Source organism: Lepidothrix coronata, unplaced genomic scaffold (assembly GCF_001604755.1).
Source record: "Lepidothrix coronata isolate B3197 unplaced genomic scaffold, Lepidothrix_coronata-1.0 Scaffold1, whole genome shotgun sequence".
Lineage (NCBI taxonomy): Eukaryota > Metazoa > Chordata > Aves > Passeriformes > Pipridae > Lepidothrix > Lepidothrix coronata.
In genome coordinates this window covers 1285873-1302328 of record NW_016690181.1, presented here as the reverse complement: position 1 = coordinate 1302328, position 16456 = coordinate 1285873, and the positions used below count along the sequence as shown (strand labels likewise).

General features: G+C 35.8%; 1 protein-coding gene across 1 annotated transcript in view; it reads right to left on the bottom strand.

The window, feature by feature from the left end:
• TMEM87A (transmembrane protein 87A) overlaps positions 1–16456 on the bottom strand; it is a 30499-nt gene that overhangs the window by 7294 nt on the left and 6749 nt on the right. The window contains exons 5-13 of the mRNA XM_017810256.1: positions 15081–15134; positions 14921–14977; positions 13182–13329; positions 12398–12459; positions 10310–10493; positions 3978–4077; positions 3127–3220; positions 1894–1962; positions 878–986 (exon numbers count right to left, since the gene is read on the bottom strand). Coding sequence (XP_017665745.1) covers positions 878–986; positions 1894–1962; positions 3127–3220; positions 3978–4077; positions 10310–10493; positions 12398–12459; positions 13182–13329; positions 14921–14977; positions 15081–15134 — 877 coding nt within the window. The remainder of the gene's footprint in view (positions 1–877; positions 987–1893; positions 1963–3126; positions 3221–3977; positions 4078–10309; positions 10494–12397; positions 12460–13181; positions 13330–14920; positions 14978–15080; positions 15135–16456) is intronic.

Genomic DNA, 16456 nt, shown 5'->3' with positions numbered 1-16456 from the left:
TAGCCTCCAAATCATGGTTTCATTATCAGCTGACAAACAAAGCTTACCTTGAAGTAACCCAGCAAGCTGATCTGCTTGAATGCCTTAAGCATTCAGATCTTGACCCGCAACAGTTCCAACGCTCAAACTATGCCCTTACCATAATTTTACAACAGACTTCCCTCCACTGAGGTGTTCTAAGTTGACTAAGAACCACGTGCTGAAAGGAATTTCAATCTGAGTTTTAAAAGGAATGTGCTTTTTTGCCTGATTGTTTAAATAAAGGCACAGTCTTTAGAAGTTTTCTGCTCATTGTATTGATAGCAGAGCACCTGGAAGCATCAACAGATTTGTTCTTGAAGTTCAGTTCATCACTATTATAAATGGAAAAAGAAACCGAACCTGTACTCTTCCAGAATACAGAGCACAAATGTGTATTCTTCCAGAATACAGAGGGCATCATGTTACAATACTAAGAAGACATTTTTCAAGAATAACTCTGGTCCTTCAGCTATCTGGTCTTCAGACATCTTAAAAATGAGAAAGTATACAGTGATACTGTGATTTTGGCAAAAAGTATCTCTGTGAAGTTAACAGCGTATGATAATAATCTCTTGCCCCCTAGCAGCTTGTAGTGGGATTTAAGTGTTCCCTTAGAGGAGCTGCATTACTATTGATTTTATTAACATCAGGACTAATAATCCACTGTCTCTGAAATATCAACATAACACTTGGCAAAGACCCACTGTTAGAAATGGGTCAAGAGTTAGAAATACCAAGAACTTTGATTGTATTTACAGAAAGGTCACCAAATTTAAAGATTTGCTTTAGTGACCAAATCAAGCCATATATGGAAATGGAAAGTGGTCTTATTTGATAGACGTAATTTTCTGCTTACCTGCTACTGCCAAGATGAGCGTGTTCGTGAAGTGCCGATACAAAGAGAGTTTCACAACATTCCTTCGAAGTTTTAGCAGCTTCATTGTTTGAGTTAAGCTGATGAATATGTATGAAAAGTCAAGGAAAAGCCTCTGAAGGGACAATCTGGTCACAGACTTAGCATGAGGAGACAGAGATCTTATGATCAACAGCTCTCCCACCCCCAGAGCCCTCCAAGAAGACAGTTCTCAGTAGAAAAAAAGGTTGATCCTATAGCAAAGGTACCAAAGAGCAGAATCAGTCCCTTATGACTGTTAATTAGTTCATCTACACCTATAACTCTTGTCACACAAAGACAGTATCCAGGCATCTATTTTGGGCTATGGTCCATTCCTCCAGAAAAGTGTCACTTGTACTTCTGATAAAATAAAAGTCAAATTTGAACTAAAAATGAGTTAAAATCCAAGTAATGTATACGGGTGCCATCACACTTTCTTTTTTATTTTATTCTCAGTGACAAGTGCTTAGAAGAGATATCATGATAGGGGAGAATTGTGGTTTTTCATGGCTTGGCAGCAAGCTATTCACATTTTAATTTGAGCTTTTGCTAAGAAATAGTGTTCACTAAGAACACTTTATAGGGATTTTGCTATACATGAGTTCAGTATTTAATGTCAGTTGCTAAAGTCACACAAGATTATGGTTGCTTGTCAAGACACCAAAAAGTGAACTGCCTCATTTTGTCACCTGGAACAAACTGCTTTCACACTCAACAATCAGAGACTGATAACAGATAGACTATATTCAGGAGCAGCTTTAACACAGATTCATCCAGTGCAAGAAAAACTAGGTAAGCAGTAGGTAGCAGGAGCTTACCTGAACACTCAATTACAGAAGTTCTATAACCTCTACCAGAAGTAGAAAAAAAATATATACTTAAAGATTATTTAAAAAAAAATTCGGCCCAAAAGACTTCCCAAAACAAAACAAATTTAAAAGAAAACACACCCCATCAAGTAAAACAGTGAAGGATATCCACCAGCACAGGGCAGTATCTAGGAAAGCCAGGGGAATAAAAGCCAAGGAGGCAAGATCATTCTGGGCCTGGAGACAAAGAGAGAGCCAATAAGAACAAAAAAGAAAACAAGGTACAGAAGTGAGGAGGGTGAGGCTATTTTATGTGAAACCACAAATACACCACCACAATGCTTCTGAGTTCTGCTACAGAAACAGAGGGCTTGAACCAAGAGTTTAGCCCAATGCACAGAGAGGAAATGACAACACCACACTGTCAGTTCCCAGTTCTCCACCAGCAAGGCAAGAAGTAGTTTTCCAGATTAAGTCAATCTAGCGCTGTTAAAAGGAGTCTCTGCTAAGGCAGTTGCTGTGATTAATTGCTCTGGCCAATTCCATTACAGAAATCTAGCAATCAGCTTGTTAGAGATTTAGTAATTAAATCTTTTACCCTATCCATGGACAAACTGAAAGCTTCACTGGCAACCCCAAGTTTGCCTTTGTGTTTACATCAAAAACTATCAAAGTCCTAACAGAAACAAGCAAACCACATTCTTTTTAAGTGTAAGACAGAAATAATAAGCTGTGAATAAGCTTGTAGCATTCTGAAATTTATAAAAGGATATCCACAAAATAATACAGGCATCAATCATGGACAGGGCCAAGTTTGCTATCAGAGCCACAGTGTCATAGAAAAACTGGAAAAGTACCAAATATGTGACAGGTTAAAAACCTTATCCCAAAATACCAAAAATAGAACAACAAAAATCTACATCCCAAGATGCACTTCCTAATGAATCCAGGAGCAGCAGCATTTACACACGCTTCCCCAGTCACAGCCTCCAAAACTGGAGTGGTGGGGATTTGGGTTATTTGTTGTTTTGGGTTTTGTTGTTGCTGTTTGGTTTTATTTTTTTATTCTTGGGTAGGGTTTTTTTGATTCATGACCAGGTGACCCAAGCTGTACTTTTTTGTCTGCAAATAGCCCTACCTAATCCAAAGTATTAGACACAAGGTTCCAGGCTGAAACCTGGCTAATCAGAAAACTAGTAGAATTATTTCAAACTATACAGAATTATATCCTACTAAATAGACAAGACTTAAAATAATTGTCAATAATCCATATCCACAGTCTCAGAATTTAACCACTTCATTGTCTCTTTCAGCATAGCTCTAGATTCTTCCTTGGCATACAAGTAAATAAAGCTGATAGTGTCTGTGGCATATGGGAAAATTCAAGCAGTTATTACTGACCCCTGTGACTCTAAGAACACCTTCCATGCCAGAAAATAATAGATAAAGAGCTCCAGCCATAACAACTTTGTGAAGAGTAACTCCAAGGCGAGGCCTGTAGGAAAAAAAAGTGAAATTCAGATTAAGTGGGGAACTAAAAGTGAAGTCATGTCAACTTGAGTCTCACACAAGGTATGAAGCACGTGAATAAAAAAGTCCTTGTGACAAGCCACTTCTGAATCCAGAAATAATTTTATCATGGTGCTCAAAGCATACTATTAATTTTGTCTTATGGTATAATGTGACCAAGGGAGAGACTGGTAACAATCCTGTTTCCTAGTTAACCTGCTTAGTATCTTACAGCCATTTCAAGAAGTCACATCCCACTTCTACACCAGTTCCCCCAGTACACCCTCACTTGCCAAAAGCTTCCACTACCACACAGTGTGTTGTTTTACCATTGAATATAGTTAGGGATGGACAGATAAGCAGCACTCCTAGCAACAGAAGCCTCCTAAAGCAGATCCCCTCCTCTATCAGTGATTATTGACCTTCTCTAATTTCTATAAGACGCCCTCACCCAGAAGGCAGGCACATAAAGCTCCCATTCCACTCAGGGGAGTATCTCAGCAATGACTCAGACACTCACCCAACAGCAGTACACAGAAAAGGATGGAAGGAAGAGTGATAGCAATACAGAACTGTATGTCTCTGTTTACTAGTGAAGAAGTCTAGATCTTCACAGCACTTAATTAAAGCACCTACCTTTTAATAAGCAAAGTACAGGGAGATGAATATTGCCCTAAGTTATTAAAAAACAATAGTGAAAACACTTTAAATAGAACACAACAAACCTGTAACAAATTACTTACTTGACTATCCCATATCCCAAGCTGACTATGATGACCAGAGTTCGAGCCAATGATCGCTTCACAGCAGAGAGAAGTTCTGCCAGTATTACTGCTCCTTGAACTACCAAAAGCAAAGAGGAGGAAGTTAGGTTATTAAAATATAATTTCTGTTCTATTAACTACTGCATATGCAATTGTAGCAAAAGAGCAGATATAGAAGGTAGGCTGCTGAAGTGTATAATCTTTTTATTATCTGGAGTAAGCTTTCAGAAAAGATAGGTCACTTGGCATAAGAAAAAACCTACTGAAAAAGTTACTCTCCACTTTCTGTGGATGTAAAATGATCCATAAAACATTTATTCATAGGGTCAGCCTGGATACTCTTCCAAACAAGTCAGCCAATAAAACCTTGTGTACTATGGGTGTGGCCAATTAGCAAAGTCATAATGACATTTTACTTGCAGAGTTTCATTTGTATGCATCCAGCTTCAAAATTCAAAACTAGAGTACCCCAGTTTTATGTGAAGGAAATCTCTTAAAATGGATTATCAGGTTGGGCTAAATACCAAGAGTTATCTACAATGCTGTCCTGTTGAACAATGAGTTTCACACTATCTTTCCAAGGCCAACACCAAATGTCAGAAATTAATTATAAACTACACTTAGGAAGTCCTATTTTAAACTTCAAGCCAGCACTACAATGTATACTCTCCAGAATCTACCATTCTACCATTCTACCATGCCTAAGACACCACACTCAGGAGTCAGACTAAGGAACAGCACTTTAGCTTTAGAAGAACACATAGCATCATGTTTTCAACATATAAAAAAATACAGAAATTCTGGTTCCCTGTTCTTCGTTTTGAAACAATCCTCAAGTAATCATATGCTTAATATACATCTGTCACCCCAATTTAGCATAAGCCATTAGTGCTATGCCCCATCAATTAAACTGGGAGATGCAGCCATCACCTACCAGATTCTCCCGTGTAGCGAATATTCTGGAACTCTGCATAGAAAACTGCTTTCTCAAGCATTCCCAGGAAGATAACGGCACCAATCCAGAACTGGATCCTCAGGAGATCCCGCCAGTAACAGGCTGACCATGCAAGCCATAGAACCCCGAAGAATACATACACAATACACATCACCATGAAAAACTATTACACAAAAAGAAATAAGAAATAGGAACTTTAGACCCAGAAAAATAATTTCCTTGTTTCCATTCCACAGCTGTAAGACAACTCTATTTTCTCCCCCAGTAGAGCAACTTTGGAACTTTTTAAATAGACTGTTTCATTTGTCTTCTCTGCATTCTTTAACACTGACAGTGTGATTTCTCACTGCCAATCAGAGTAACTGACTTTCTGAGCAATTGCTCTCTTGAACAGTAGTCTGCCAATTTATTGACAGGCAGTTTTTCTAAGGAAGATATCCTGAGCTACTAGATTTCAAAAACCCAGATAATAATTCAAGCAAATGATCAACTACTAGAAACTCTACTCTTTCTCCCATATTGCTTTATTAATAACTTCATAGTACATTTACAGTATTCTGCAAATAAACTTACAGGTCACCTTTATGCACCATTCCATAGAACAGAGATAAGCAACTAATGCTTGTAAGCCCTCTGTTCAAATAATTCAACAACTTTTCTCAAAAGTTAATTTCCAGTAAACTCAGTTTTTAACCAAGCTTTAGGTCAGCCAAAAACCTGGAATTGAAAAAGAAATCCAGCTTTCACTTAAATATTAACATTGTGCTTTTTGGGTTTTTTTATGGTTCCGTGTTACTTGTTTGAGAAGAACTTTCATGGTACATCTCCTACAGCAAACAATAAGCTTGACAACGCTAGTCAATAGTAGATTTTCTAAAGGACAGCATCATACCAGAGCAAGTTAAATTTTCAAAAAGCACACTAAGAGGGATTAGAAGGAGAGTAAGACATTAAATGAATAGCAGGAAGTACTTAGCCAAAGTAATCAAGCAGTCTCCTCTTCCAGAAGGAAGATTTTTTTTTAAAGTAAGCAAACTGAAATTAGCTGCACAATCCATTGAAACTTTCACAAACTGAAAACACCTTCCTTAGGAGAACAGCTTACTGATCCTTACAGATTTTCACATCTGACTAACCCATGCAGTTTAAATGCTAAAAACCTAGGCATGGTAGTTCATGAGCAGATGCTCCATTATGGAAACATTTAGAGAGACAGACCTTTTTCTGGACCTGTCACATGGAATATACACACTGGTGAATTACATTTCAATAGAGCTGCTGGTGGCTTTTTATTTCTGCAGGAAGTAAAATGTGTTTCAGAAATGCTGTCGGGTTCAACTGTTTACAGGTCATTCTTGCCAATAAAGTCAGGCTAGAGACTTTGCTTGTTGTTGATCCCCAGCTAAAGTTTGCCTTCACTACATAAACATTAAAGATTTTTTATTTTTTAGCCTTCTCAACAGAGGAAACTAGCTACCAAGTCAATAACTCCTTTGAATAAAAAGGGGATTAGCTCTTTGTAGCTCAATTATGCTTTCACTGTTAGGTAGTATTAAAGACCTCCTCATGGGGTGTGAGACAGCTGGTGGAAGAAGGAAGATTAAGCTGTAAAAGAACAAAGAAAGCAGTGACAAATGAAAGGGTAGCTGCAAACAAAAGCATGGAATAGCAAATTTTGTAAGATGTGAGCTAAGGCGAATAACAGCATCAGTAAAACTCAGTTTAGAGCTAACAATACTGATAACTTCAGGAACTACAAATTAACATCCGTTAATTCAAACAATCCAGAGAAGGACAACATTAGTGTCATGTGCAAGCATTTGAAATCTGTATCTGTTTTCCCTATCCTGTACTCAGTACAAAAAGAAAAAGCAAACAAAAAAAAGCCAAAAACCCCTCAAAACAAATAAACTAAAAACCCCACCAAACCCAAAAACACTCTCTGCTAAGTAACTTTTTCTCCTGAGACACTGGTTCTGTGTTTCCTGAAATATGAAAGCAGAGTATTTAATTGACATTCAAATCAACTGACAATTTTACAGAGCAAAGAAAAGCTGGTTTACTTACAATCATCAGAGGATAGTCTGCAAGTGAGAGATACTCATACGGCCCCTTCAGTTCTACTGTCACTGTAAAAAGACAATCCAATAACCAAATTGAACAAGAACCAAAAGAAGGAAGCCAGGACTTAAATGATTTTCACTCAAGCATAAGGAAATTACATGTCTTCACATAGCTTTTAAATCTAACTTGCACTTTAATAAAGAAAGCTAAGACTTATAACACACTCAGCTAAAAGCATGCAATTAAAATTACACGCTTCATTACCAAGTAACTCATAGCAGTACTTAAAAGTAATTTTTGCTGGAGATTCACATGTTAACAAGAAAAATTCAGAAACACACGTACGTTAACTGCTTAAGGGGATTTTCAAACTTCTCTGAAGTTTGAATAGGTTATCAATGGACAGTTAGGTATCTTATAATATATCAAGGCAACAATTATGATCTTAGTACTCTACATGTTTTGAGCTTATTAATATAAATCACTGTATTGGTCTGTACATTTTTTAAAGAAAACACCAAGCCTCAAAATTGAAATGCTTTGGATTCCTCTTTATTTCCATCAGTAAACAGACAGAACAACAGTCTTAGGATCTCCAAGACACTAGCAAGCACCTATTTTCTTACGATAAGAAAGAGCTGTAGTAATACCTATGAGAAGTGAAAGATGGTGTCTGATGAAATTGAACCATACACTATATATTAAAAGTACCTTAGAATACACTCAGACTGGTAATACATAAAAATAGTGCTGTATATTCATATTTCTATATAGACAGCTATCTTACTTGTAAAGAGCTTATTTTGATATGAGGAAGGTGTTGTCCTCTCCATTCTTTTAACTCTGGTAATAGAATCCTTTGCAGTTGTACTTCCAATTTGCACAATAAATATATATGGCCCATCTCGCCAAGTTTTGATAACAGCATTCATTGCCTGAAAATAAAACATCTAAATGTTAACAGTGCACAGTGAGAAGACAAAGAAAAGACAGAAGTAGACTAGCCATACATGGGTGATATCTTACATGTAAATATAAAGTTCACCTCTTCTGAGACCTAAAGCTTGTTAATAAATATTCGATATGTAAATTTTAAATGTATTTATTAGACATAATACTTAAAATTTAGTTGTTTGAATGCAGAAGAATCCTCAAAGACTTGGGAGGTGACCACAGCTATTTTTTGCAAATTTGCAAATTTAATACTGGCTTACTGCAAGAGTACTCAAAGGTTCTGTAAAAGCTACAAAGAACTCAGGAGAGCATCCTAATTCTTCTTTTCAGACTGGAAGCATTAGGACCATCACAGAGATAAGTATTTCCTGCTGCAATCAACTCCTTGGGAACTGCACAGCTACATATAACTCAGCTCCCTGGTGAAGGCTGAATTTTACAGTGTAAGATAGAAGAGGTAGCTGAGAGATTTCCATAGTAGTCATTTCCTATGGACACTACTACTGCGGTCCCTGCAGCAGCTCACACCTGTAAGACTCAAATCCTGCCAATAAACTAACAGAGTAAGCTTGTCCAGATAAATATTTGCACCATAAAACAAATCAGAGATTTCTTTGATTTCCACAACTGAAGAAGTTCTAGCTATCTCAGAAACTGCAATATTTACCAGGAGCTTTAAAGTTAAAACTATCTACATGTATGCCACTCACATGACTACTGCAGAACTGCCACAAAGACTTTTTTTTATAACGTCCTCTCCAAGAGAATTTCAGTATTAAGAGCATGCATTTCTTTTAAGAAACCTCCTGACTGCAAGACCTAAAGCACATTATGTATAAAAAAAAAATCTGCTAAGATTGACTGAAAATAAAACTTATTTAGAAACACAGTAAACTCAAAAGAAAACGGGTAAATTTATATACACCAGTTTTGTCTTTAAACTATCTCTATCTCTTGCTGAATTGATTCCTTATTTCACAACTGCACACACAACTATTTATGTTTTAGCTTTAAAGTGAATGGCCTTTAAGTACACAAGGAGTTAAATACATTTTCTTTCTTGGCATCCAGGACGATCAACTTGAAGCTATTTTGACAATTGTTCCTCCTTGAGTCTTGAACATAATATAAAATAAAAATACTAACGGGTTTGAAAATCAAGAGTAATCAGTCAACTTGCTAGGTACAATGTTTTAAAAAAATTGACTAAAAACAAAACCAAATGTATTCTGTAAGAATTAGTCACCATTTAAAACAGGTATTTTCAATTATTATTTTAAATTACAATGGAAAAAGAAAATTATTTGTTAATTTATACCATTGGTTTGAATGGTATGAGTTCTATATTTCACATACAGAAGAGGCAGTTACTCTGTTTCTGTTATTCTGCTTTCTGATTTTTCATACAGCACTACCCAGTTTCAAGCTAAAAAATTCCAGATGTCAAAAAAAAAAACATAGAATATCCTACCAATAATTTCTTTGTATACAAATAAATATAAATTTAAAAACCAAANAAAATATAATTTCTGTTCTATTAACTACTGCATATGCAATTGTAGCAAAAGAGCAGATATAGAAGGTAGGCTGCTGAAGTGTATAATCTTTTTATCATCTGGAGTAAGCTTTCAGAAAAGATAGGTCACTTGGCATAAGAAAAAACCTACTGAAAAAGTTACTCTCCACTTTCTGTGGATGTAAAATGATCCATAAAACATTTATTCATAGGGTCAGCCTGGATACTCTTCCAAACAAGTCAGCCAATAAAACCTTGTGTACTATGGGTGTGGCCAATTAGCAAAGTCATAATGACATTTTACTTGCAGAGTTTCATTTGTATGCATCCAGCTTCAAAATTCAAAACTAGAGTACCCCAGTTTTATGTGAAGGAAATCTCTTAAAATGGATTATCAGGTTGGGCTAAATACCAAGAGTTATCTACAATGCTGTCCTGTTGAACAATGAGTTTCACACTATCTTTCCAAGGCCAACACCAAATGTCAGAAATTAATTATAAACTACACTTAGGAAGTCCTATTTTAAACTTCAAGCCAGCACTACAATGTATACTCTCCAGAATCTACCATTCTACCATTCTACCATGCCTAAGACACCACACTCAGGAGTCAGACTAAGGAACAGCACTTTAGCTTTAGAAGAACACATAGCATCATGTTTTCAACATATAAAAAAATACAGAAATTCTGGTTCCCTGTTCTTCGTTTTGAAACAATCCTCAAGTAATCATATGCTTAATATACATCTGTCACCCCAATTTAGCATAAGCTATTAGTGCTATGCCCCATCAATTAAACTGGGAGATGCAGCCATCACCTACCAGATTCTCCCGTGTAGCGAATATTCTGGAACTCTGCATAGAAAACTGCTTTCTCAAGCATTCCCAGGAAGATAACGGCACCAATCCAGAACTGGATCCTCAGGAGATCCCGCCAGTAACAGGCTGACCATGCAAGCCATAGAACCCCGAAGAATACATACACAATACACATCACCATGAAAAACTATTACACAAAAAGAAATAAGAAATAGGAACTTTAGACCCAGAAAAATAATTTCCTTGTTTCCATTCCACAGCTGTAAGACAACTCTATTTTCTCCCCCAGTAGAGCAACTTTGGAACTTTTTAAATAGACTGTTTCATTTGTCTTCTCTGCATTCTTTAACACTGACAGTGTGATTTCTCACTGCCAATCAGAGTAACTGACTTTCTGAGCAATTGCTCTCTTGAACAGTAGTCTGCCAATTTATTGACAGGCAGTTTTTCTAAGGAAGATATCCTGAGCTACTAGATTTCAAAAACCCAGATAATAATTCAAGCAAATGATCAACTACTAGAAACTCTACTCTTTCTCCCATATTGCTTTATTAATAACTTCATAGTACATTTACAGTATTCTGCAAATAAACTTACAGGTCACCTTTATGCACCATTCCATAGAACAGAGATAAGCAACTAATGCTTGTAAGCCCTCTGTTCAAATAATTCAACAACTTTTCTCAAAAGTTAATTTCCAGTAAACTCAGTTTTTAACCAAGCTTTAGGTCAGCCAAAAACCTGGAATTGAAAAAGAAATCCAGCTTTCACTTAAATATTAACATTGTGCTTTTTGGGTTTTTTTATGGTTCCGTGTTACTTGTTTGAGAAGAACTTTCATGGTACATCTCCTACAGCAAACAATAAGCTTGACAACGCTAGTCAATAGTAGATTTTCTAAAGGACAGCATCATACCAGAGCAAGTTAAATTTTCAAAAAGCACACTAAGAGGGATTAGAAGGAGAGTAAGACATTAAATGAATAGCAGGAAGTACTTAGCCAAAGTAATCAAGCAGTCTCCTCTTCCAGAAGGAAGATTTTTTTTTAAAGTAAGCAAACTGAAATTAGCTGCACAATCCATTGAAACTTTCACAAACTGAAAACACCTTCCTTAGGAGAACAGCTTACTGATCCTTACAGATTTTCACATCTGACTAACCCATGCAGTTTAAATGCTAAAAACCTAGGCATGGTAGTTCATGAGCAGATGCTCCATTATGGAAACATTTAGAGAGACAGACCTTTTTCTGGACCTGTCACATGGAATATACACACTGGTGAATTACATTTCAATAGAGCTGCTGGTGGCTTTTTATTTCTGCAGGAAGTAAAATGTGTTTCAGAAATGCTGTCGGGTTCAACTGTTTACAGGTCATTCTTGCCAATAAAGTCAGGCTAGAGACTTTGCTTGTTGTTGATCCCCAGCTAAAGTTTGCCTTCACTACATAAACATTAAAGATTTTTTATTTTTTAGCCTTCTCAACAGAGGAAACTAGCTACCAAGTCAATAACTCCTTTGAATAAAAAGGGGATTAGCTCTTTGTAGCTCAATTATGCTTTCACTGTTAGGTAGTATTAAAGACCTCCTCATGGGGTGTGAGACAGCTGGTGGAAGAAGGAAGATTAAGCTGTAAAAGAACAAAGAAAGCAGTGACAAATGAAAGGGTAGCTGCAAACAAAAGCATGGAATAGCAAATTTTGTAAGATGTGAGCTAAGGCGAATAACAGCATCAGTAAAACTCAGTTTAGAGCTAACAATACTGATAACTTCAGGAACTACAAATTAACATCCGTTAATTCAAACAATCCAGAGAAGGACAACATTAGTGTCATGTGCAAGCATTTGAAATCTGTATCTGTTTTCCCTATCCTGTACTCAGTACAAAAAGAAAAAGCAAACAAAAAAAAGCCAAAAACCCCTCAAAACAAATAAACTAAAAACCCCACCAAACCCAAAAACACTCTCTGCTAAGTAACTTTTTCTCCTGAGACACTGGTTCTGTGTTTCCTGAAATATGAAAGCAGAGTATTTAATTGACATTCAAATCAACTGACAATTTTACAGAGCAAAGAAAAGCTGGTTTACTTACAATCATCAGAGGATAGTCTGCAAGTGAGAGATACTCATACGGCCCCTTCAGTTCTACTGTCACTGTAAAAAGACAATCCAATAACCAAATTGAACAAGAACCAAAAGAAGGAAGCCAGGACTTAAATGATTTTCACTCAAGCATAAGGAAATTACATGTCTTCACATAGCTTTTAAATCTAACTTGCACTTTAATAAAGAAAGCTAAGACTTATAACACACTCAGCTAAAAGCATGCAATTAAAATTACACGCTTCATTACCAAGTAACTCATAGCAGTACTTAAAAGTAATTTTTGCTGGAGATTCACATGTTAACAAGAAAAATTCAGAAACACACGTACGTTAACTGCTTAAGGGGATTTTCAAACTTCTCTGAAGTTTGAATAGGTTATCAATGGACAGTTAGGTATCTTATAATATATCAAGGCAACAATTATGATCTTAGTACTCTACATGTTTTGAGCTTATTAATATAAATCACTGTATTGGTCTGTACATTTTTTAAAGAAAACACCAAGCCTCAAAATTGAAATGCTTTGGATTCCTCTTTATTTCCATCAGTAAACAGACAGAACAACAGTCTTAGGATCTCCAAGACACTAGCAAGCACCTATTTTCTTACGATAAGAAAGAGCTGTAGTAATACCTATGAGAAGTGAAAGATGGTGTCTGATGAAATTGAACCATACACTATATATTAAAAGTACCTTAGAATACACTCAGACTGGTAATACATAAAAATAGTGCTGTATATTCATATTTCTATATAGACAGCTATCTTACTTGTAAAGAGCTTATTTTGATATGAGGAAGGTGTTGTCCTCTCCATTCTTTTAACTCTGGTAATAGAATCCTTTGCAGTTGTACTTCCAATTTGCACAATAAATATATATGGCCCATCTCGCCAAGTTTTGATAACAGCATTCATTGCCTGAAAATAAAACATCTAAATGTTAACAGTGCACAGTGAGAAGACAAAGAAAAGACAGAAGTAGACTAGCCATACATGGGTGATATCTTACATGTAAATATAAAGTTCACCTCTTCTGAGACCTAAAGCTTGTTAATAAATATTCGATATGTAAATTTTAAATGTATTTATTAGACATAATACTTAAAATTTAGTTGTTTGAATGCAGAAGAATCCTCAAAGACTTGGGAGGTGACCACAGCTATTTTTTGCAAATTTGCAAATTTAATACTGGCTTACTGCAAGAGTACTCAAAGGTTCTGTAAAAGCTACAAAGAACTCAGGAGAGCATCCTAATTCTTCTTTTCAGACTGGAAGCATTAGGACCATCACAGAGATAAGTATTTCCTGCTGCAATCAACTCCTTGGGAACTGCACAGCTACATATAACTCAGCTCCCTGGTGAAGGCTGAATTTTACAGTGTAAGATAGAAGAGGTAGCTGAGAGATTTCCATAGTAGTCATTTCCTATGGACACTACTACTGCGGTCCCTGCAGCAGCTCACACCTGTAAGACTCAAATCCTGCCAATAAACTAACAGAGTAAGCTTGTCCAGATAAATATTTGCACCATAAAACAAATCAGAGATTTCTTTGATTTCCACAACTGAAGAAGTTCTAGCTATCTCAGAAACTGCAATATTTACCAGGAGCTTTAAAGTTAAAACTATCTACATGTATGCCACTCACATGACTACTGCAGAACTGCCACAAAGACTTTTTTTTATAACGTCCTCTCCAAGAGAATTTCAGTATTAAGAGCATGCATTTCTTTTAAGAAACCTCCTGACTGCAAGACCTAAAGCACATTATGTATAAAAAAAAAATCTGCTAAGATTGACTGAAAATAAAACTTATTTAGAAACACAGTAAACTCAAAAGAAAACGGGTAAATTTATATACACCAGTTTTGTCTTTAAACTATCTCTATCTCTTGCTGAATTGATTCCTTATTTCACAACTGCACACACAACTATTTATGTTTTAGCTTTAAAGTGAATGGCCTTTAAGTACACAAGGAGTTAAATACATTTTCTTTCTTGGCATCCAGGACGATCAACTTGAAGCTATTTTGACAATTGTTCCTCCTTGAGTCTTGAACATAATATAAAATAAAAATACTAACGGGTTTGAAAATCAAGAGTAATCAGTCAACTTGCTAGGTACAATGTTTTAAAAAAATTGACTAAAAACAAAACCAAATGTATTCTGTAAGAATTAGTCACCATTTAAAACAGGTATTTTCAATTATTATTTTAAATTACAATGGAAAAAGAAAATTATTTGTTAATTTATACCATTGGTTTGAATGGTATGAGTTCTATATTTCACATACAGAAGAGGCAGTTACTCTGTTTCTGTTATTCTGCTTTCTGATTTTTCATACAGCACTACCCAGTTTCAAGCTAAAAAATTCCAGATGTCAAAAAAAAAAACATAGAATATCCTACCAATAATTTCTTTGTATACAAATAAATATAAATTTAAAAACCAAACCAAAACAAAAAAAGACTGCTGGATTACAAGCCATGTTTAAATTCAGTATACATACAGTTTTATCTGTCACCATGGTGTGATTTCCTGTGCTTTCCTTCTTATCTTTTAAGCCCTTAGGGAAACAAAAAACACATCACAGAAAAATGGATAAATTAATATGTCAAAATTATCTCTTCCATGACTATACTCACTCATTAGAAGGGAAGAAAAATTACCTCTTGTTTCTCAGGTGAGAGAGGTTCTGGATGAACAAATTCTTTATAGAAAATCTGCAGGATACAAGAAAGGTACAGCATTTATAGATACTTTTAACATTTATAGCCACTTTACACATCAACATGACCTTACCAGAACAGCTTTCAGTAAACTTGATTATTCTCTGAACAGCTGTATTAGAGAGCTTTCATTTTGATAAATCAACTGTCCATTTGCGGAGGGAGTCTGGTTTTCATCCCCTCAGATAACAGGTATCTATTTTTAGAACCCACAGACATGAGAGTAGTGAAGTTAATTTTATTTTCCAAATATTAATCTGTTGGGTATCTCCATTACTAGATAAAGTCTACGCAGACAGAAACAGGATTTTGAGATTTCTGCCTTAATCTGTGAAGTAAAAAGTTCCTAGATGAGTGAGTGCCTATTAGAGATCCAGATTTTGCCAACTCTTTTAAACTACAGTGACTCAAAATCTAGTCAAACTGCTATACCACGAGAAAAAGCCTGAACAATCAGAAGAAATTTCTGTGAAACTTCAGAAATTAGTATCTGAGAGGAATATATTTTGTTAGAAATTCAGTAGACTTCTCAAAGGAATTGGATAATAATTCACTTAAAGACTTTTAAAACCCCAGTTTCACAAACCTGAACATTCAGTTAAGTTGCCCGAATTCATATTACACAGCTAAACCCACAAGATCTCCCTTATAAAACCCAGTAAAAATAGACTGACACTTGTCATATTATTAAACATAAAAAGCAGGTAGCGTGTAGTTTTTTCTTTCTTTTTAAAAACCTTTCAAGCCATCTTCACACATCAGAGGAACTAGAGGCACTGCAAACAGATTATTAAAAACACTTTTCAAGTCATCTTTAGACACGTCCTTTTTCTTAAAAAAAAAAACCAAAACAACAAAACAACCAAAACCATCAAAAAACAACCCACAACACTAAGTTCAATAGTTAGGAGACATTTCCCAGTATTTTCTATCCATAAACTTGTTCAAATCAGGAATGGCTGAACACAGATGCAACACTCCACAATTTGCCTTGAGTTCTTAGGTACACCATTAAAGAAAGAAACCGTGTTACACTGCCATTGCCATCAGCAGGATCACACAGCTTTGCCTGCTGATGTCCAGCCAGCATAGGGCTGACGTCTGCACTTTGCTCCCGCGCTAATTTTGCATCCTCTTCTCGCTTCCACTTGATCTGTTTCAAACGAGCACTACTATTTTTCAGTTTTAACCTGCTAGCAGTGCTTAAGTAATTAACTTCTCAACACTCATTTCCATTATTCTAAATTAACATTATCTGAGCAATAAATGACAATCCTTTATTGACCCAAATTTAGTGGGATCTTTACTCTGCTGCC